Source organism: Emydura macquarii, unplaced genomic scaffold (genome assembly GCF_026122565.2).
Source record: "Emydura macquarii macquarii isolate MOO-44397 ecotype Brisbane River unplaced genomic scaffold, CSIRO-AGI_Emac_v2 contig_1253, whole genome shotgun sequence".
Lineage (NCBI taxonomy): Eukaryota > Metazoa > Chordata > Testudines > Chelidae > Emydura > Emydura macquarii.
The window spans coordinates 53,000,921-53,023,294 of record NW_027131390.1 but is presented as its reverse complement, the minus strand read 5'-3'; the positions used below and the strand labels follow the sequence as shown (position 1 = coordinate 53,023,294).

The 22,374-nt window shown below is 48.1% G+C and overlaps 1 protein-coding gene across 10 annotated transcripts in view; it reads right to left on the bottom strand.

Moving 5' to 3' along the window:
- KMO (kynurenine 3-monooxygenase) overlaps window positions 1-22,374 on the bottom strand; it is a 39,989-nt gene that overhangs the window by 16,049 nt on the left and 1,566 nt on the right. For 5 of the 10 annotated variants that reach the window (XM_067548791.1, XM_067548790.1, XM_067548792.1 and 2 more), the window contains 9 exons: window positions 20,712-20,781; window positions 15,086-15,183; window positions 13,913-14,002; window positions 13,001-13,049; window positions 11,312-11,399; window positions 10,068-10,233; window positions 9,233-9,304; window positions 7,373-7,494; window positions 808-945 (listed from right to left, as the gene is read on the bottom strand). In XM_067548791.1, coding sequence (XP_067404892.1) covers window positions 808-945; window positions 7,373-7,494; window positions 9,233-9,304; window positions 10,068-10,233; window positions 11,312-11,399; window positions 13,001-13,049; window positions 13,913-14,002; window positions 15,086-15,183; window positions 20,712-20,781 — 893 coding nt within the window. Of the gene's footprint in view, window positions 1-807; window positions 946-7,372; window positions 7,495-9,232; window positions 9,305-10,067; window positions 10,998-11,311; window positions 11,400-13,000; window positions 13,050-13,912; window positions 14,003-15,085; window positions 15,184-20,711; window positions 20,782-22,374 lie in introns of those variants that run through there. The other 5 variants (XM_067548793.1, XM_067548797.1, XM_067548796.1 and 2 more) reach the window with 4 other exon arrangements.

The window sequence follows — 22,374 nt, the reverse complement described above, 5'->3', positions numbered from 1 at the left end:
ATGCACATTTAACACTCCATTCGGAAGATACAGATTTTTACACTTACCCTTCGGTAAGATACAGAGGTGTATCACAAAACCATACACATTATTTCTGAATATATTAGCAGTGTGGACAACTCCATGGATAACATCATCATCTGGGGCTCAATTAAAGAGGAGCATGATCGTTAACTTTGGCAAATGCTGGATGCAACTAGAGTTGCAAACCTCAAACTAAATAGGAACAAATGTGTCTTAAGAGTTAGAGAACTGACTTTTGTAGGGGACATTATTTCCCATGAAGGCATAAAACCTGATAAGAGGAAGATTTCAGCCATTGAAATGATGCCACGTCCCCTATCAAAGAAAGATGTCCAATAGTTCATGGGACTGGTTAATTATCTTGGAAAATTCATACCCAATCTTTCTGCCAAAGCAGCGGCGTTGAGATAACTCCTAGAGGACAAAAATGAATGATGTTGGGAGGAATCATAGGAAGATTTAAAACCACACCTGATACACGAACCAGTATTGAAATTCTGTGCACCAGGAAGGCCTATTAAGATTTCAGCGGATGCATCACAGTCTGGGTTTGGTGCAGTGATTTTACAGAAGAATGAGGATTGCTGGCAACCAGTGGCATATGCATCCCAATCACTGGCTGACATAGAAACTAGATATGCACAAATTGAAAAAGAGCTTTTAGGAATCTTGTTTGCCTGTGAGGGATTCAATCAGTATATTTATGGACAGACAATGGAAGTTGAAACTGACCGCAAGCCCCTGATTGCATTATTTAGCAAACTGCTGAATGACTGTACTTACACGCCTGGTAAATGTATATTCACAGCAGATGCACTTTCCAGAGCAGTGGTGCCCATGGCATTTGATAAGACACTGGAGATAGAGGTGCAAGCCTGCATAGATATGATTGTGAGATCGATTCCCATAGTTAACAGGAGACTGCAACAAATAAGAGAGGCGTCTTTGAAAAAGTTGAATCATTGGGAATCCTTAAAGTGATAATTAAAGGGTGGCCTGAACTAATAAGCAGTTGCTGTCTAAGTATAAGAGACTATTGGAACTGCAGACATGAACTGACCGTGATAGATGGGATGATTTTCAAGGATGGTATGGTCATAATTCCATTGAGCCTCCGAAAAGAAATGCTATAGAAGATCCACGAGGGTCATTTAGGAATTGAGAAGTGCAAAGAACATGCACAAGAGGTGCTATGTTGGCTGCAGATCAATCACAACGTTACTAATGTGGTAAGAAACTGCTTTTCATGCTTAAAATACAAGCCATGCCAACAGGCAGACCAACTGAGACCCCAACCTGTTCCACAAAGGCCTTATGAGAAGGTAGGTATTGATTTATTTACCTGGCATTCAAAGGATTACTTAATAGTCACTGATTATTACTCTCTGTATCCAGAAATTTGCACACTGCACAGTACTAATAGTAAGTCAGTGATCACTGGCATGAAAGTAATTTTTTCCAGCCATGGAATTCCAGATGAGGTCTTCAGAGATAAGGGTCAAAATTTTCCAGCACAAAGTTTAGGCAATTTGCCTCATATTGGGATTTTCATCACAAAACCTCCAGTCCAAATTACCTCCAGTGAAATGGACTGGTGGAAAGGTCTATACAGATGGTAAAGAACCTGATGAAAAAGATTTTTGACAGTGGGGGTGATATGTATAAAGCAATGCTGGTTTACAGATGTACACCCCTAGAAAAAGGCTTTTCTCCAGCTCAGCTGTTAATGGGAAGAAGGATCAGATCTAATTTACCTATTACTGATAACTTGCTGCGATCTCAGAACAATGCCACCGTTTGGAAGGAGAAAGAAAATCAGAAGTGGAAGCAGAAATATTATTTTGACAGAAGAATCTGTGATCTCCCATATCTTAACCCAGGTGATATAGTGTGTCTGAGAAATCACCTCTCTAATACTAGGGCCCAAAAGAGTATCATTAAAGAACAGCTGCATCCACGGTCTTACGTGGTCCAGATAGACCAAGGGGACACATTTTGATGGGATCTACAAGTTTTCCCAGAGAGTTCCAACACCGTGAAAGATTCCAGCATATCTCCTCTGACTGATCCAGTGTCATCAACACATGGTGAAGAAACTATCAGAGAATGAGAGAACTCAGACTCGAATGAAGAGCTGGTACTGAGAAGATCTAATCGGGTGATCAAACATCCAGAAAGACTCACATACACTTGCTAGGATATGTGAAGAAAGCGGGTGGTAAAGACTTACTTGGGAGTGATGTACTAGTAACCTCTCCTCTCTAGGTAGTTGACACATTGAGTTTATAGAATTGTATAATGCATGTGTTATGAGATAGCTGTTATGTGTTGTTAGATGTTAGTATATTGTTATATTATTAGATGTTAGTGCATGCGTCATTGGATAGTTTTTTATTTGTATCTAAGGGTTAACTTGTTCTCCTTAGGTGGGAAGATGTAGAGATCATGATTTAGAGACACTCCCTAGCATGGGGCAGAATTGTGTGAATTGGAAGATATGCCCTACATCAGATCTAACATGGTTGCTCCCCATTGCACACTGGGAATCACTCCTGTCTGTGTTGTTACAGTTCTATTCCTTACTCATTCAATAGTGTGGTCTTTTAATGATTGTTACAGGCGTTAGGCAGGTGCTGTGCACGCCTTCTGGCTCAGGCCCCGCACACAAACTAGGCGGGTGAGCACCTGTCTTCCCCAGCTCCAGAATTGCTAGCAGAGATAGGTCCTGCCCTGAAACCTGAATTTAGGCACCAAACTCTGTGAGGGGGCAGGGCTTTGCACATACCTCTCCTGTCTGCATCTCCCATTGGCTCGCCTAACATGCGGCTTTTTGTGGATGGCCACTCCTGGCACCTGTCTCTCCCTATTCATTGTGTCGGAGTCTGTGGGGCTCGCTGGGGCGGGCAATCGCAGGGAGCTCCAGGGTGTTCTGAGGCCCCTGGAAGTGAGGCATGGGGTCTCTGAGCGCTGAAGTGCCTACTTTCTTTGTGGGTCCATGGCTAGGCCCCAGCACCTGGACTCTCAGCTATACTCATTCCATACAAGTATGTTCCCAGGCCTCCGGGTGCTGTGCAGTGAAGCTTGACAATGTGCCCATGTGTACAGGATGCTGCAGTGCCTGCCTGTGCCTGCAGCAACAGCGCTGAGAGGAAGGAAGCTGCTCATTGAGCTCGACAGCGGTCACACCAGCGCCCACTGCTCCAGCACCCTTGTCACCAGCTCAGCTGAAGACTCTGCGTGCAGAAGGAGGAGAGTGCACTGGGCCGGCACCTGACGTATACAATCGCAGGCTGGCCCATGGCCCTCCTGAACTGGGAGACCTGCCCAGTGCAGGAGCAGGTGAGTGAAGTTACCAGCAAGGAAGGATGGTCCAGTGGCTAGGGTGTCGGCCTGGGATCTGGCAGCTTCAATACACGGCTCTGCTACAGGCTTTCTGTGTGACTTGGGGCAAGTCACTTAGTTTCTCTGTGCCTCAGTTTCCTATCTCTCAAAAGGGGAGAGTAGCTTACAGGGGAGCTGTGATGATAAGGGCATTAAAGATGGTGAGGCACTCAGATACACCCTATCACAGGCCCCCATTACCATTGTATGCCCCACACTGGTACTGAGAGGGTTAATGGGAGCTTCAGACTTCAGTTAACCTAGAAGCTGGCCCCTAGAGGGGGGTAAGTAAGTCAGTTAGCAGGGCCACCTGGAAAGGAGTCTGACTTCCTTACAAGGCCAGAAAAGCTCCTGTAGGGAGAGGCAGTGAGGAGTGCCTGCTCGCGGATGGGAGGGCTACACTATAAGTGCTGTGGGGCAGACATTCACTACAGCCAGGGAAGGGGTTTTCTCTCGCTGTGGTAAACCCACCCCGAGGCAGGAGCTAGGTTGATGGGACCTAGCAGTGTATGCTCTGGGGCATAGATCGGTTGAGCCACCTCTCTGAGGGGATGGACTTCCCCTCGGGATGGTGCTAGGGCAGCTGAGCCTTAGGTGGAGGCCAGGCCTGCGAAGGAGCAGTAGTGTCCGGGCAGGACTGATGCTCCAGCCTGGGAAGGGCCGAAGGGTTAGGTGTGGGAGGTGCTGGAGAACTCCCGCGAAGAAGTCTGAGAGTCGCAGCCGGGAGGGCCAGGTGGAGTCGGAAAGCTCAGGGAACCTGAGAGGAACACAGGGACGCAGTGGGCCTGGGAAGGGACTGCTGACAGGATCTGGTAGGAAGAGGCCCAGGGAAGTAGCAGGGGATGGGTCTGAAGAGACAGACATTGCCTGCTCACTGCAGGGTTTCTGGGCTGGAAGCCAGAGGAGAAGGAAGGTCTGGGTTCCTCTGCCAGCCACCAAGGAAGGTGGCATGAAAACCCTCCTGATAGGAGGTCATACGGGCTTCTAAAAGCCCTGGGACGAGAGGGTGTTTGGCCCCTGGCTTTGGGCCCTGTGGCTGTAAAATCTGCTGTGTGGGTACTGGACCTTCTGTTACTCTGAATGGGCTGGAAATAAACGTGACCTGGCTGGAGAGCCAAGTCACAAGGTGGGGCAGGTCACTGCAGGAGAGCAACCAGCGGCTGGGGTGCTAGCAAGGAAGGAGCTGCTACACCATGCTCTGCCACAAGGGGCGCCCCAGCAGAGAGTCGGCTCTTCCACAGGGCCAGAGGGTACAACTGGTAGCTAGGGAGCCCGTTACGAAGCTGCAGGAAAGAATATCTGGCCTGGTTATGGCTCCTGGCTTCTCTGCCCCATATCTGCCCTAACAGGCTGCTCTAGCTTCACCAGCTAACAGAGGGTCCTAAGGGAACCATTGCTGGCTGTGGGCAGTTGGAGTACAACATGCCCCTGCTGCACTGGGCTGAGTGGGGAGGGCAGTGCAGAGGGTGCACTTGCCCCTTATGCTGTGCGGATTCCTGGCTGTCCTCCTTCAGCTGCCTTTTGGCTCTTTTGTACCACCTGAGCATCACAAAGGGATGCAGCTGAGAAATGGCCCCACTATCTTTTCCACAGGGCCTCTGCCTCATTCAGTGCTCAGGGCAGACTCTGCTGAGGGCATGAGGCAGCAATTCAATACTTTGTTTTATTCTCATTATTCAGTGTGTAGTTTCTGCCTCCTTCACTGTGCACTAGTCACCCCTTGTTCTGGATGCAGAAATATACATTCCTTCATTCCCTGATGAGCTTTTCTGTGCTGCTCGTCACCACGGAATCTGAGTGCCTCACAGCTACCGGGGGAGAAAATGAGTGGAAAATGTTCTCTGATGAAGTAAATCAAAGTCTCCCACTCATCTCTAGGGAAGGCTACTGTGTAACACTGGAGACTGGTCTATAGGTGGCAGCAATGATGAGCACATCACACTGACTTCTCTGGAAATCAGGGCCTTGCTATGGGGATTGTTGGATTCAGCAACAGGTATAAATACCTCACTGTTAGTAAAAGGGTGATGTCAGTATCAACACAATAGTATTGGAAAGTAACACATCTGAGAATCAGACCCGAGGGTGTCAAGTTGGAGATCTAGCGAATGAGGAATACATCTGTGACAATTAGTGACCACCTCTGAGAAGACTGGTTTCAGTGACTTGCCCAGCATCACACAGGAACTCTGGGGCAGAGGCAGGGATAGAAGACAGTTGTCTTAAACATAAGACTGTCCCTTCTCCTCTGGCAATCCCTTCCAACTTCTGCAACAAATGAGACAGGGTCCTACAGACAACACCCTCCTTCACTGCACAGTCCTGATTTGGCCCTGGAGCAGGTCTATCCTTAAGCACTCAGTGAAGCAAAGGTCTTGCTGGAAAACGGTATGTGATTATGTAGTAATGACTATCATAATTCACACGCACAAGGGGGCTGAATTAAGGTGGCTCAGGCAACCTTCATTCTGGCATTTCCTATCTTCTGAGACCCTGACTTTCCAACGTACTTTGGACATGGGTGGTTTTGTTTATGTAATTGACCGAGAGGGTATGTCACTACAAATCCACTTTGTTCTCCACTTGGTATTGGGTGCTGAACATGTGCAAACTTGCCCAAGGCAGCCTATTGAATTGCATTCCAGAGAGCCACGCTGCTCAGAAAAGAATCCTGCTACCTCAGTGAAGGAGTTTCACAGAGAAGTCACTAAGACAACAACCTGGGGTTATCAACTACTGGCTAACCCCCATAGATCAATGGGCTTTTCTACACAGGTGGGGCAGACCTGACTTGGGAGGAGCCTGGAACCTTCCAGCTGAACACATGGTTAAAAAGCAACAGAGACTCTGTTTAAGAGTGGGGTGCTGCCAACCAGTGCCATACGGAAGCGGGACACAGGAGAGGAGGGCAGGAGGAACTCTGCCTAGCCTGAAACGTGGAGAAACCTCAGACTCCCAGGAGGGCTGAGATCAGTCTGGGCTGGGTGTATCTCAGAACTTTTACTTGCCGAAGTCCTGTAATTCACTAATGTTTGAGTAGAGTGACTGTGGTTAAGACTCTCCTTGGCTGAGCCTGTGTTTCTTGCTTTCTTGTCATGTTGTCTATGAAGGGGTTAACCTAGAAGCCAGAGTGCCCATGGGTAGTGGAGCTCCAGGGGCTCAGCAGGTCTGAGGTGCTGGTTCAAAGGGCTGGAGTGGCATGACGCCAGAGTCCCTCTCTCAAAGAAGGGCTCAAAAAACAGGTCAGAGCCTGGGATTGTATGTTACAGACCCAGACCTGGAAATGGTGATTACAGTGTACCCAGATCCAGATGGCTTGGAAGCACATGGCACCTTGTATTTGGGTCTGCTTGTTACAGACTGACGGCCCTACGCTTCACAAATGGGCCAGGCTGGGACAGTGACTTTCTAGGTTTTCAGTAAAGGAAAATGGACAAAACAGACATCCAGTCATGTGCAGCCAAATGGCCCTCACCTGCGTTTTCACCAAGATCCAGAGCTCCAACCTCTACAGCTGAGCTAAAGCATTAACTGTTAGCAGTAGGAGGCTTTTATCCCCAGAGTGGTCCAGCCACAGAAGGGCTTGTGGTATACAGCTGGCCAGTGGCTTACAGAGCTTTTGGGTAGAATGCTGGGAATTGGGACTATTTTGGGTTCTTGAGTGGTCTAGAGTGTGGTCTCATGCTTACAGACAGCATAGCTTATCAGCTGGTGAAAGGCAGCCATTGAAAGTACAAAACAAACGTCCGTCTCTTCTCCCACCCAGCCATTCTGAAATGCAGCTGGTGTCTAGAGAAATCCAGAACCTGTAATGTCCTATACTTGACACTTGAGGCTGAGTCTCTGCTGAGCAGCACTAGAACGTGAAGTCACCAGCCCCCACATGACTACTTAGAGCGCTGGACGCATCCATGTGGCTTTACAGCACTGCATTCGTTAACAAAGAAACACCAAAAATAACACTCACTGTCCTATGAGGGGGATTGAATCTGGGAAGTAGGTTTGAAAGAAATCCAGCACTTGATCGCCTGTCGTGAGCCTTTCAAAATCCTCGAAGGGCATGAAGAGAGTGCACGTAAACGACTTATCCTGTGGGTTCAAAAGGATATTTAAAGAGCTGCTGAGAGGGTGGAGATGAACACTGTGCACTTGGAGTTGCAGCACAGAGCTCAGCCCCGCACCCAGAGAGTGACACAAACATAGCTCATTTTGGGAAGGGGGAGAGGGTTGCGACGGCTGCCACGTGTCCCCTCTTGCTGTTGTCGTTGATTATTTGTACTCTGGTGGCACCTGAAATATGCTCAGCACCTTCCAATTGCAGAAGAGAGTCCTGTTGCCTCACAAGCCGCAGACAGAGAGGAAAGGTGAGGGAAGGAGTTAGAGCCCAGATGGGATCAAAGCCAAAACCTGGTAGGGCAGTGGGAAAGGGTATTGCTTTTATAGATGTGCTTGGCTGTGTTTAGATACCAGTATGAAACATTGGGGTGGGGGGGAAGCAGAGAAGTAGGGAGGGAAGGAGTGGAGCACAGTATTGGGGTGTATCAGTGCAGGGATCATGAGGCTGGCAGAAGGATGCTGCTGTCATCTGCAGCAGATAGGGCAGGGCTGTCAGGGAGGGGATATTGGAGAGGCCTAATTTCCTCGCCACATCATCTGTCATAGTGTGGGCTGGCTCTGACTTGCTCCTGCCAAAGTCAGTGGCCAAGCAGCCATTTATGTCACAGGAGCAGGCCCTTTGCCTTTGTCTGACCCCACATTGTGGAGCATTCTCTTCATCTATGTGCGAGCGGCTGGATCCCAGCCTGGTCCCACCCAGGCAGAGCCCATCTGTTCAAAGAACATTTGTCGTTGCACCCGACGTCCAAATGCAAAGTGCTGCTTGGACTTGGCTGTCTGCCCACGTGCATTCATGAGCATAGCTTTTCAGGGCAGGAGGGAGCCCTCTGACCTTCTGTGGAGCACAGGCCATAGCTGACTGCAGCCCACTGGCGGGCAGCTCCCTCCTCCTGGCCTTCCAATGATGGAACTAGTGCAGAGTGCCCCATGACCCCACTTCTCCACCACGCACCAGTCTCGTAGACTCATAGACACCAAGGTCAGAAGGGACCATTATGACCATCTAGTCTGACCTCCCGCACAACACAGGCCACAGAACCTCGCCCACCCACTCCTCTAACAGACCATGGCCACAGTCGGGCCATGGCCATTCTCAGCCTCACATTCTGGTACCTTTCCCCATTGCCAAGCTCACCAGACTGGTTCTTGTGACAGCCAGCACAGGGCAGCAGCAGCAGCACGGAGGGGGTGAGCTCTGACAGAGGTTTTTAAAGGAAGAGTTGGGTTAAAGTGCCGACGTGCTGCTCGGAGAATCTGGGTTGTATCTGCACAGCCTAGATGTGTTCTGCTGCTGCCAGCCTATGGGGACTGCCGTTTCCATCCCTACCTCTTCCTCTCCCACTCGCACATTGCTAACAGTGTGTTATGTTCAATCCCTGCCGACAGGCCCAGCTTTGTGTCAATCAGGAGTCAGACCCTTCCACACAGTCTCTGCACTTTCGTGGTCTAGTCCACAAAGGCCCAGATTGTGGTTGGGAGTGGTGCACAACCAGGAGAGGGCATGAGAAGCCTCTCCCGCCCCGTCTTGGCCCCAGGAAGTGGCAGAGCACAGATTGGGTCTGGGGACCTCCTGGGGCTGGCCAGAGAGAATGGAGCCCATGGGAGCACTAGGGACCGTGCGTCTCCCCAGCCCCCCACTCAGAGCTCCTGCAGAGGCCAGGCTGGGAGCCGTCCCTGAGTCCTGAAAGGATTGGCAGTAGTGGGCTATTACCAGGTTAGGCAGCGCGATCATCATGAAGGTGTTCCTGGGCCAGATGTGAAGGTAATTCTGCTCCATGGCAAACTGAAAGGAAGGGATGCCTGCTCAGTGTCTTGTTAGCAAGCCCATTACCCCCAAACCAGCCCTGCAGAGAGACAGGCCAGGCAGAAGGAACCTGCACCATTTCACGTGGTAAAAGCCTTAGCAAGCTGGGTTGTTTCCTCTTCATCCCCATCCCCTTGCTCCTTCCTCTTCCTCCATTCGCTGGAATTAATGCCCACCTTAGTGGTATCCTAGACTGGCTGATGACATTGCCACCTACTGGCTTCCCATAGCCATGGCAGCACTTCCTTCCTTTTTCCTTCAGCACGAGAGACTATGATAGCAAGAGCCCTCTCCCAAAAGAAAAGAAGCTGACAGTTAGGGAAAGCTGCATCTAATTCCAAGCACTGGTGGGAGAGAAGGGCCTGCAGCGGAGAATCTGGGGGTCTGTGATCAGTAGTATCTGCATAAACATCCTAAGATCTCCCCCTCCAGGGATATTCAGGGATTGAGCAGAGCACAAATACTCATTGTTTGCAAGTTCTGGGCTCTACCACCTGTTTTCAAGCCAGGATTAACTGGTTCTACTAGCGATTCAGTGATAATCTTGAAAACATGAACATTGCAGTGATGTCTGCCTGAGTCTGCAGGGAGGCTGAAACAATAGCTCAGAGAGGTGGTACCGGCCCCATCCATCCCAGAGAACCAACTTTCTTAAAAGGGATTTCTGGAAGAGTTGCTGTAGCAGGAACCACCCTAGCCTGGAGCGTTGCAGCAGAGCACAGAATGAAAGGAGGCTACTTACATCCCCATCCTTAGGTGGGATGGTCAACTCCATGTACCCATGAGGAATATACACATGGCTGTAGTTAAAGCGTGTCTGCCGCATGAACTGTTTCCTGACTGTAGAAAAGGCTCCGTCGCATCCCACTATGAGGTCACAAGTTACATCCATGGATGTTTGGTCAGGTCTGTAAACAAGAGAAACCAGTTAGAATAACTCCTGGAACAGTGATCTCCCCACGCACTAGCGACCGGGCTGGGCTGGGCAGCTGCACTCTGCTGACGAGGTGGCTAAGCACTCTTTTGGACTAGATTTTTTTCGTTTTTAGGTGTATGTAGAAACTGTCTGGTCAAGATAGTCTTTACAGAGTTCAAGGCCAGAAGGGGCCAGTGAGTCTGACCCCTGCCTGTCACATTTCACCCCAACACCCGCATGAGTGACTTGAGTGAGACCAAAGCATTTCAGTCCTCAGAAGACTAAACCATTGTGCGCCACAAACAGAGACTGGGAGAGAGCGAGGTGCTGCATCTAGCCGAGACCCTGGGAATTGATTAGGCGAGCCATGCCCAGGGTGATCCCCACAGGGCAACCTATGCCCCATGCTGTAAAGGAAGGAGAGGCACCCTAAGGTCCTGGCTAATAAGCTCAGGGGGTGGAGTAAAAATTTATTGTGTAGATTATTAAAGTTGGTGTTTGTGAAATAGCCACAGCTTTGTATAAAAGGTCACCCTGTAAACACAGACCTGCTATTGACAGCAGCCTTCAGTGTTTCAGGGCCATGCTGGGCTTAGCACCATACATCACACTCAGCTAGGGCAGTGTGTATTTGCACATCCAGATGCCACAGACACTTTTGCACAATGGCCACCAACGTCCACGCACATGAGGATGCACACATCATAAATCTGGTGGACTGGTTCAGTGCTGATGCTGTCAAGGTGTGATCCAAACCTGCCGGGTCACAGAAACCAAGTCATCACCTTAACTATGGAGAGACTGTCTAGCCAGGACATAGACTGAAAACTAAAGTTCTCAACACAAATACGACTGTTACTTGCACAAACAAATAACTCCAGTTGTCTGTCTTATTGCTGATGAAGCTGCTTTAAACTCTTCATGAAAACTGCTGCAGTGGCTGATTCTTCACAAAACTCACGTCCAGGATCAGCTCAGAAATAACAAAGCTGTTTGGAACTTGACTTGCCCAGTTGTTTGAGTTTTGGTTAAATATTAGGCAAAAGTTATGTGAAGATAGCGTGCATTACCCTCGTAAGGTTAATAGCCCTGATTCAACATTGCAGTGGAGAAGCTTGTGTCCAAAGTACAACTTAGCATTAGGGTACTTCTCAGCAGCTGTGAAAAGAAAAGAAGTTTCAGTGTGCTGGGTTGTCCTCATGCACACATACATCCCTGAGAGGTCCCCTAAAGTACAGAGTCCTTCATCTTTTAGATCAAATTAGATTCCTTCTAGGAGCGTGGGGGAAAGTTTGACAGAGCTGGTTTTTATGGCTAAATCTTGTTTAAAGTATTTTCAAAGTGCTATAAATCCTGGCAAAGTATTGTTATTCACCAAGACGATGGTAATCTTCAAATTCCGCCATGACTCCTGTACTATAGGAATCATCACAGAATCTGGGCCAGTGTAACCCCATGGCAGCCAATGGGAGATATGTGCATGCACCTGAGGGTTGGCCACCCAGCTGTATCAGTTACATGTAAGCACTTGGTAACATGCTGCAAATACTGACTTTTTACTCAGATAATACTTTTTTCCTAGTAATGTTATTATATCACTCCCTGTTACATTCCAAACTCAGGGTTCAGTTCGATTCAGTAGGATGCAAATACACTGAAGAGATGCATTATTTAGCCTTCCTGTCAACTGTCCCCTTATTTATACACAAAACAGATAATTAGGCACAGTTCAGATTATCTCACCCAATCTTCAACACCCCCACAATCAAAATCCACCACGGTACCAGCTGTTTTTCAATGAATGTCTAATCTATAGGCATTTCCATGTGCATCAGGATGCTGTCTCTACAGCATCTGACTCTCAGATTGACTGCTTTGGAAATCAGTTCTTAAAACAAATGTATGTATCAGGTCCACAGAACTTTATTTTAAATGCTGCTGCTGGTTTCTCTCTTAAGATGTGTTCTAGGTGCCAGAACAGAATGTGGGGAGTTTGGAACCCTAAAGCCTACTTCTAAAGCTGTCACTGATGTGGAGTGAGAGCATGGCCAGAAAATTTAGGACCAAATTTTCAGAAGTGCCCTTTGATCCTGGCTCTAGTTTGAGACCATTAGGCATCCCCAAATGAGGCATCCCAAATTCTGTGAAATTGGACCTTAATCTGTCAAGTTCCTGTTTATTTTTCTGTAAAAGGAGCCAGGTATTTCCCTATCATAGAGGTGCATTGGGGCGGCTAGTGTTTGTAAAATGCCTTTCTTCCCTCAGATAAAAAGCACTGTAGATAAGTTTTAAGTATTAGTCAAGAAGTATCTTCAAAAGCTACACATTAGTCCGTATTTGTAGACTCTGGAAGTGGCTTCTGACTACCAGAAAGAGACCCAGAATTCTTGGAGAAACAGAGCAGCATTTCTAAAAGAAATCATGGAAATTTAGCCCACTTAAAATTTAGCTCAACCCAGCTATGTTGGTTAGGGGGGTGACAAATTCACAGCCCTGCATGCCATAGTTAAACTAATCTAACCCCCAGTGTCACTATGGTTAGGTCAACAGAAGAATTCATCTGTCAACTTAGCGACAGATGCTTGGGGAGGTGGATTACCTACATTGATGGAAAAACCTCTTCAGTCGATATAGGAAGCGCCTACACTACAGCTCTACAGTGCCATAGCCTTCAAATCCTTGGTTCCAACCCTAGACTCTCTTAGGTAGGACAAAGTGAAAAGTGACTAGGAGCACTCAAAAAAGTCCAGGACACTTACCCGTTAACAGCTCTTTGTTTAAATTTGCTCTGTCCACAGAGAGAATGTACTGCAAGAAAACAGTTTTAGGAAATGAGTACATCTGAAGCCTTTTTTGCACAAAATATTAGAAGAATGCATGATAGGCAGCAGTCCTGCAAACACTGACATGGGTCCTAAACTGTAAGCACATGAGCTGTCCCACTGAAGGCAAGACAGGGCTCTGAACCTTCTCCAGTTTGTTGACAGCTGTTTCAGAATGTGAGCCCCAGAACTGGACACAATCTTCCAGCAGCGATCTTTTCTATGGGGAGAGTAGAGGGGGCAGTAGGGCAGGGGGAAGGGAACGCTGGGAGAAACAGGGAGACTGCACGTGGGGAAAGCAAGAAGGGAGAATATGGTGTAGCAGAGAGACTGGATGTCAGGGCGGCAGCTGAGAGGAAAAGGGAATGTGGTGGGCCCATCAGGCAGGTTGCAAAGCACAGGAAATTGAAGCCATGTATACGCAAGTGGACTGTAAGAATCAAACCATTGGGACAGTTGTTGTGAGGAGCTGGGAGAGTCAAAATATTTGTGTTTTATGATTGCAAAAAACATTACAATGTCACTTGGCTACAAGATATTTTTTGCACTAGCCTCCAGAACAGCCAAAATATATGCTTTATTTTATCATTACAGTGCTAATGGCACACAGGATACAGACTAAAAACAGTCCTTTCCCTGGGGGCTTTCTGGAGCCCAGACCCACCAAGACAGAGTGCAATGGAAAATGCACAGAGGGGGAAATCACTGTTAACTCACTCCTCATGGGCATCTTTTAATCCATATGCTGGATGCAATCGCTGAACATTACACAGTTCTGTAACACAGGCCCCATTAACTTAAACAAAAGCCCCTGAGAGCATGTGTGGAAAGATGTAGAGAGGAAAATACCTGGCTCTTTGTTCCATAGGGGATGGAATATTTTTTTCCTGAAAGGGTGTGTATCCTCCTTGCGTGCATGGGGATGCCTTTGGACACAATCTGAAATCAAAAGGAAATAGACTTCCATTACCTTCAGTTCCTATAGCGAGGCTGAGAAGCCAGTCTGTGAACCGCTTACGCCCATCGAATCCAGTAGGACAAATGCCCACCCCAGTGAATAAGGGATCCCTAATCTGGCCCTGGCAATGAGTGATGTGCTGCACTATAAAACTGCTGCATTTCACTGAGACAATTAATAAAACCCCTGGGCATGTTGGTCTGGATAGAAAATGTCTCAAAAGCCCCAGCACCTGTGTAGGAATCAGAGCCAAGGTGCTGCATTGGGATCTGAGCTGTGCACGATCTGGGCTTAATCCTCCCCTGCATAAGCCTGGGCAGCTGCAGCGAGACCACACGTGGGGAGGGCGGCTTGCACTCAAGTGGGTGGGCAGAGTTCATTGCGCACAGCAGTCCTGAGCCAAAGCCCAGTGAAGTCAATGGAAAGGCTCTGATTTCAACGGCCTTTGGAGCAGACGCTGAGCTGAGGATTTATGGAAAAATTCAGCTCTATTCCTGGATGCCTTGGGGCCTAGACCTGAAAATCAGCCCTACTATTCTGCCCCCCTGACTCCATTCTAACCTCCTGGCCTATTAGAGATGATGCTTCCACTGACTTCACTGCACTTGCTCACCCCGCTCATTAATCCCTATAAGGATCTCAGCCCACATATCTGCTGGTTTTCCAGGGGAAATGCCATGAAGAGCAAGGGCTCTCTCTCTAGGTTCCTGGCCTGGCAGAAACCCAGCAGAGTTCCACCTGCATGGCCTCAGTGCACTCCTGCAACTGGGGAAATGGCATTGCCCTGCCAGGATTCCTGTGCCAGGCCTATGTGCCATGCAGCCAAAGAGCACGTCAGGCACCGGCGGGGAATATCTCAGGAGGCTGTGCTACGTAGAACAGTGCAGTATCACTCTGGTGTGCCGGTGTCTCCAGAAAGCACTCGGGAGAAGCGCGGCTAAGGCTTATCCTTAGGGCTTTGGCTGCTTCTAGCCAGACAGCACCCACAATACAGCTGTGCTTTCTGAAAGCTTAAGCTTTTTAAGCATTTGCTTAAAAAAGCCAGAGGGAGGCACTGAGGCTACCTGATCTTCAATCCCAATGGCTCTGAGGGCCTGGCGTCCTCTGTGAGACAGCGCTAAGTTAATGCTTCTGCCATGAGCAGCTCTGGCGACGCGAATATCTGAAATGACACACAGCTGCAGTTTATTGTGTGTGCGGCGATGGCTTGTGTGCAAAGGAAAGGCTGTGCCCATGGCATTTGCTCTAGGCAGGCAGGAGAGTCCAAGCAAAGCTTTACACTAACGCTCTGGTGAGACACAGGGTTTTATTTACACACACCTTCAGAAGCCTGAGGTTCCTGTAGCAGCATGAACTCTTCCCACCATGGCGGTTTGCTCTAACCCCATCCTGGGGACATGCTTATGTGACCTGAGCGGGCAGGACCCTTGCCTACATCATGCTTTCTGCCGCCCACACCCGGGGCTCTGAGGAGCACCTTCTCCCTCACCCACTCCAGGGAGAAGGCTGGCACGCTCCTCACTTCCTGGTAGGGTGACCAGATGTCCTGATTTTATAGGGACAGTCCCGACATTTGGGGCTTTTTCTTATATATGCACCTATTACCTCCCACGCCCCGTCCCAATTTTTCACACTTGCTGTCTGGTCACCCTCCTTCCTGGAGTGCACAGAGCACACTAAGGAACTGATGTGGGCCCCTCGATTCAGGCTGAGCAGTACCTACCTGAGCAGGACCGGTCCCAGTGACATGCATGGCGTTACTCTCAGAGCACAGGACCACGGCATGAGCAAGGCTAGCAGACGCTGACTCCCAGGCAATGCGAAGATTCCTAGTCACTTCAATAGGCTTCAGATCAAGCCTTTGAAGCAAGCATGTTTTGCTCTAACATGTGAGGGGGCCCAATCCTGCAGCCCAGGCTGGGGCCCAGGGCCCAGTGGCTCCAAAGGGAGTTGACTGAGTGGAGTTGGTCACTCGAGATGCTGTTTTCCAGATGAACTATCCTCTTGAGTCTCCCAGTGAAGAAGCGGAGTATCGCTCTCCCACTCTGGGACCGGGCTCTCTGAGGGTGGACAGCCCAGTGATGGCCAGTGCATTAAAGGGAGTACGATGGAGACTCAGGGCTGGCTTTGCCTCGCAACTCGAGTGTAGCTGTAGCTGTACTTTCAAAAGTCGGCTGTGTGGCTTTCTCTTCTTTTGTGTGTGTGGCGACAACATAATATCTAGTGACCGGCACTCGCCCCCGCTCAGCCCCTCCCGCTCGGCAATTACAGTAGACCTGAGACCTGACCTTATCGGGACCTTTACTGACACACCTAAGATAGCACGTCTGCAATGGCAAACAATGGGACGTTGCAAATAGCCAGGGGCAGCCATCAACTGTTACGAATACGGCACATAGCCCAGCAGCCATTAGCTGTTACGAATACAGCACATAGCCCAACAGCCATCAGCTGTTACGAATATTGCACATAGCCCGAGTGCATAAACACTGCTGCATCTCGGTGGGTCTGACTGAAGAGAGCTGTCGGCCCACCAGACTGCACGCCTGAAGCTGCTGCCTCCCTTCCCGCCCCCGAGTCTTCTACTGGGCGAGAGTCGAGTCGAGTGTAACCGGTCCGGGTCTTGAATCCGAGCGTTTCTCGTATCCCCCATTGGCCAGGCGTCATGACCCTGTTCCTCGTGGTGGTAAGATTTTAAATAGCATGCTTGTTATAGTTTTCAGGTATAATTAACATTAATTAATTATACTATTGGAAATCATCTAATCGTTAATTAGTGTATCCTGTGTCTTGTTATCCTTCTAATCTGCTTTAGTCCCCCTATTTAGGAAAGTAGATAAGTCTGTTATATGTGATTCCTTTTCCCTTGTAAAACCCCACACCCTCTTTGCCCCAAATAAACTTGTAAGTAGTTAAGAAACTGTTTTCTCTGCGTGGTGCTTGGTAACCTGGGGATTCCTTTACCTGTCTACAACAGTGTGCTGGTGTCTGAGCGAAGTGCCAGAGGCATCCCCAGCCTGCAGCACCAGCCCAGGATGCACGGAGGTGTCGCTTTACTCCTGGGCTTTGAGCTGGTCGAAGAGTTAATTTTTGACAGCTGCACTGTTACTGGCAAACCGCCTTCTTCTGTGTTATTGTCTCCCACAGAAGCAGATGGGTGCTCCCACCGTAGCCCTCGCTGGAGCTGAGCGATGTGAAGACAGGAAAACCTGGATGTAAAACCACGTTCTCTCTTCTGCTGCATTCAGCATGTCCCTTTACTCTGCAACTCATGTTACGCTGGCAGAGTGAAGAGCAGCTGGTGAGCATCTGTGCTGCTCCCAGCCCTGTGGGCAGGGAGGCCAGCTGCTGTCATGGGCCTAGCTCAGGGAGATGGGCAGACTGTGGAGATTGCCCTTTGAGGAGTGCACATGGCAGAAGTCATGCTGAAAGAGACCCCAGAGGGAGCTGGAGAAGAGCCAGTCAAGCAGCATTTGTCCACTGGAAGAGCTTCAAGGTGACAGGTGGAAGGGACAATGGCTACACTGAGATTGAATGCTGAGGAGAAGGAGCCAGCCCCGGCCCTAGCCCAGTCCTGCAGTAAAAAGGAGCAGTAGTACAGAGGCTTGTCTAGCCGTTTGAAGGGCAGCTGCACAGCCTGGGTAAAGCAAGGAGAATCAAACCAGACCAACCCCACTTCCTTTTTGGTTGAATGCACTGAGCCTCAGGGAAACAGCTGCAGCATAGAGTTCTGCAGGAAGTGTTAGGCTGTGTTTGTCGGAGGCTGGGTGACAGCCTGTGTTATGAGCAAGGAGAGCCTTTCCTCTCTGAGACACAGATCACAGGACAATTTATAGCCAGTTAGGAGAACATTTCTCCACTGTTGTGGAGCACTACAGCAAATTCCTATTTGATGGGGCATTGGCAGGGTGTTTGCTTTCCCACCACTTAATTCCTAAGCTGTGCCATTTTCTTTTATGAAAGAACTCATGTATACATTTGTTTTGCCATCCAGCCGTGGATTTAGTCCACAGGTGCTGACTATAACCGTTTTCAAGGCTTGTTGTGGTCCAATCATGAGTGGCGGGGCAGGTAATAAGCTCAACTCCGGCTCAGAGTTTTCTGCTGTATTGTGTTCCATTCACATTTGACTGATCTTTTCAGCAAAACATACTGTGAGCCCTTCACAGCAGTCAATGCTTGGCTCCTATGAATGGTGCAGTCCGGGCTGACTAGGCACATCACTGTGTAGAACAGCTGAGGGACGACAGAAGTCCTTTCAAACTCTTTTACCAAGGAGGTGCAGTCTTGTGCAGTCTTTGTTCTGCTGGGGCATGGATTCAGAATGGGTTTTGTTCCACCTGCATCCTAATCCTCTGTCAGTGCCCGTCACTGAACCTGATGATGTTCTCAGGCAGTGTGGGAACAGAGGGGCAATTTGGGGCCAATCAGTGGGAGGGCCCATCAAGTGGCTGTATATTTTTACCAACACACTGGTACCTTGGCCTGATAGCTGGGCACTTTGCTGTCCTAGGGCATGCTGAAAACTTAGAGGCATCAAAAGCCCTGGGAGACAAACCAGTTTTATGAACTCCTCTGGCCAAGGAGCCCCTCATCTTTGCCTGTAAGACATGCTGGATAAACATTTGTGGTGTCTTCAGTGTTCACTCCCAGCCTGAAGCACGTCTCGCAGAGCGTGTGTGTCTGGAGAACGCTATATGAGAACTGTATTTTTCAGGGTGCTGGGAGACTGAATGCTAACGTATGTTTAGTGTTGCCTATGTGGAAGTCAAGGTTGCCAAGCACAATGGTGGTTCCCTCACTGTGGCAGACAGTAAGTACATTAGTTCCTCCTGGAAGTTGGCACCATTTCCATCTACAGGTCTGCAGCACATTTAGTTTGAGCTAGGGATAGCAGGAGCAAGGGTGGTGCAAGCTTCCCCAGGTGACTGTCAAGCTGCCTCAGCCCTGACTTTCAGCCCGTTTTGTCCACCATTCCTGGGCATCATTTGAGCAGAGGCCACTTGCAGAGAAGTGGTTATGGAACGTGCACAACGTTAACTTGGACAAGGATGAGACAAACCTCACTTGCTTTTGCAACCTAAGAGCGTAATCCTGCGAACATTCATTATTGAGGGGTGGTGCTGTGAGTAGTTCCATTGGAGCTTGAAACTGCCCTGGCAGTACGAATTATGCTAAGGAGTAAGTGTGAATGAGCTTCGACTCTTATGTGGGCTAGTTACATTTCTAAACGTGAAATGTCTGTGCTGTGGCCCTTCCAAGACAATATTACTTTCTTAAATTCAAATCAGTACAATGTTACAGAATGAAAGTTTCCACTAAAAAAAGCTTTGTGAAGATGTATGACTATTCAGATGCCCTAGACTCTTTGTTTTAAAGGAGAAAGAGAACAACATCAGCAGAATGTAATGGAGTTCTATCTGATGTGAATTTTAAGTCAGATTTTATTTCCTCATACAGGAGATCTTAAACCAATAGGTATCACACGTATTTCTTTTTTCAGCCTATTTTGAATACCACTAGCACTACATGATATACGAGGTGTCCATTAGCAAAAGGTATGATTTAATCATAATCCACTTTCCTCGTTTTCCTTAATAGTTTTTCAGTAACCATACCACAACCTGAAGAAAGCCTTTTTCCCAGCAGTGCTGTCTTTGTTGTTTTTTAGAAATGAGCCAGGGGAGTGCATGTGTGTGCCTCTGTGGATGTCCCCTTCCTCAGCAAAAATATACCTGAGCTGCTCAGAATGTCTCCAAGGAAGAGGATATGCATCATGCTGCTATTTACTGCAGCACACTTTGAGTTGCACCATCAGCTGCCAGGAATGGACCAAACCAGGGTTTGAGCTATACCCCTGTAATAGTAGTTGGTTTCTTGCTAACCAGTGAGATGCATCTGTGGGCTGTAGCACGTTGGTGAGCCTCTGGGAAATCCAAGGATAACTCTTGGAAATGTGAAAACTTCTCCGGGTCACAGCTATAGCTGAGAAACTGACTTGGCAGCACTGGGTATTCATTCACTTGTATGAGTATCTCCTCTTTTTCCCTGATGCTTTCTGTACATGAGACTTTAGTCACTGTTACCCCTCATCCTTAGCTAAAACTTGTTAAAAGGGTTTGTTACCTTTAAATGTGAAACACAAGATCCATCTTCTGAGTGCAATGACTTCCTCTTTCACTATCAGTGCATCTTGCAGCTTTTCTGTCACATGGCACAGATTGTATTGGGAATGGAGTACTCAAACCTTGCTTGACATTCAACCTTGACAAACCCAGAGAGTCCGCAAATATTCTACAGTGTTAATCAAATTAATCACTACCAATTTTCTGTTACTGTTTTTGCATCGAGATACACCTCTTGTAGGGAGCCAATTTTCAAACTTGGGTGTTCAAATCTGGACTGACTATAGTGCATAAAAGAAATTCACCTGTAAGTGCCAGTTCTGAAAACTGGGTTCATAGTGTTATCTGCACTTTATTACAGAATAAATGCTAGTGTTGTAATCACATACATTCAGAACAAATGTTAAGGAAATATTCTAAAGATGCATTTTCAGATTCTGTTTGTTCCACAGTCTTTGGCCATAAAGTTCCTTTCTCTTCCCCAACTCAGCCCCTTTTAGGAGGTGGTGGAAATAAAGAGATGATAAGAGTATTAACAGTGTAAGTATAGTCAGGCTGGACTCACCTTCTCTGGCTTCATACATGTCAACTTGGAACCCTCTTCTTGCAAAGAAACAGGTATTTAAAGCACCCACCTGCAAGAGAGTTACAAAATATTTGACAGTTATAGAACAATTTCCTTGAAGAGACTCTGAATGTGCTTTGCAATTATAAACACGCAGCATCACTGAAATGCAGCTTCTTATAGAGGGGCTGGTGACAACCAACTGATACACAGCTCAGCAGGAAATCAGGGGCATCCTAACTTTGCACCTGAAAGACCTCTTCTCCTAGGAAAAGTGCCCTAGGATCCCTAACATGCATGCAGGGCAGCTAGGACTCGGTGTTCGAAGTTCCCAACCAAAGATTCCTTCAGGCTAAATTGTCTACTCTCAAGAACATGCCTGATTCAGCAAGCATTGTAACTGCACCAGTGCTGACTCCTAAGCATAGGCAGGTGCAAACTAGAATTTGCACCAATTGCCAAGCCCCTCCCTACTTACCTACCTGGAGAGAATTTAGGGTGTTCTGGGGTTTCTCTTGTGAACCAACTCCAGGGAAGCTATGATTGTCTAACTTTACCTAGATGCACAAAGTGCTACAAAGGCAAATGTATATTGCATGTACACCATGCTTTTGACTGATGTTGTTATGACCTAAGAACCTCTTAATGCCAGTTGGCAAACGCATGCAGAAGGGTACCAGGAATTTCCTGCATCTGATATGTACATTCCAGTTCACCAAAGAATGGCAGGTGAGGTCTCAAGTGAAAGCCAGAGTCACACTGATTATGAATAGCATCAAGAAATATACAGATAGATACTATGTAAGGAATCACATGTAGATACTGAAAATATGTTCTTAACGTCTGTATCAAGGTATGGGTCACCAGCAAACTGGTGAAAAACAGTTTTTCTGTCAAACGAGATATTTTATCCATCATTCAGTTTACATGTAGATTGAATATTGTCTCATTTACAATGGGTCTCCTATTACCAGTCTGAACAGAATGCAAATGAAGGATTGTGGGGACTTCAGAAAGCAACTAACAGGAAGAGAAAAATAGCGGGGGTGGGAGAAAGAGAATCCTATCTGGAGGTGCACATGAAAGATTTGTTCCGCTATATTAGGGAGACAAAGACACACTGGCACCCTTCACTGAGGAATAAAAGGACAGCAATTTTTGCTTAATGATTTTGCTTCCAGACTTGGCTGGAAATGCTAGAGAAAACTTTGGGTGTGATAAGCGTTTTTAGTCAAGAGAGTAACTTGTTAATTATGTCTAGTTTTTAAAAAGCGTGTTATGATTTGTTTTATATGTAGGAAGAGCGCTCTCTCCTCCTCACAACCCAAAGCCATTCTCACAGGAGGGGAAGGGGAGCAAAGAGCCAGCAGCTCAGGGCAGCCCCTCTTCTCCCCCCATGAGCAATAGAGATGGGATGGGTCTTCTGCCCCTCCCCCATTCTCCTGCACACTACCTGGTAGGGGCAGAGAGCTGCCCTCAGTCCCCATTCTGGAAGGGGGGAGAGGGGACCCTCCTGAAGCTCCAGGCATGGGGTGTATGTGAACAAGTCCAGGAGGAACCCTGGGAGGATTGGGGGGGGGAGGGGCTGAACGGATGGGGGACAGGATTAATTTCTGGGCAGGCAATGGCCATATATGAGGTGTGAATTTCTGCAGCAGAGCCG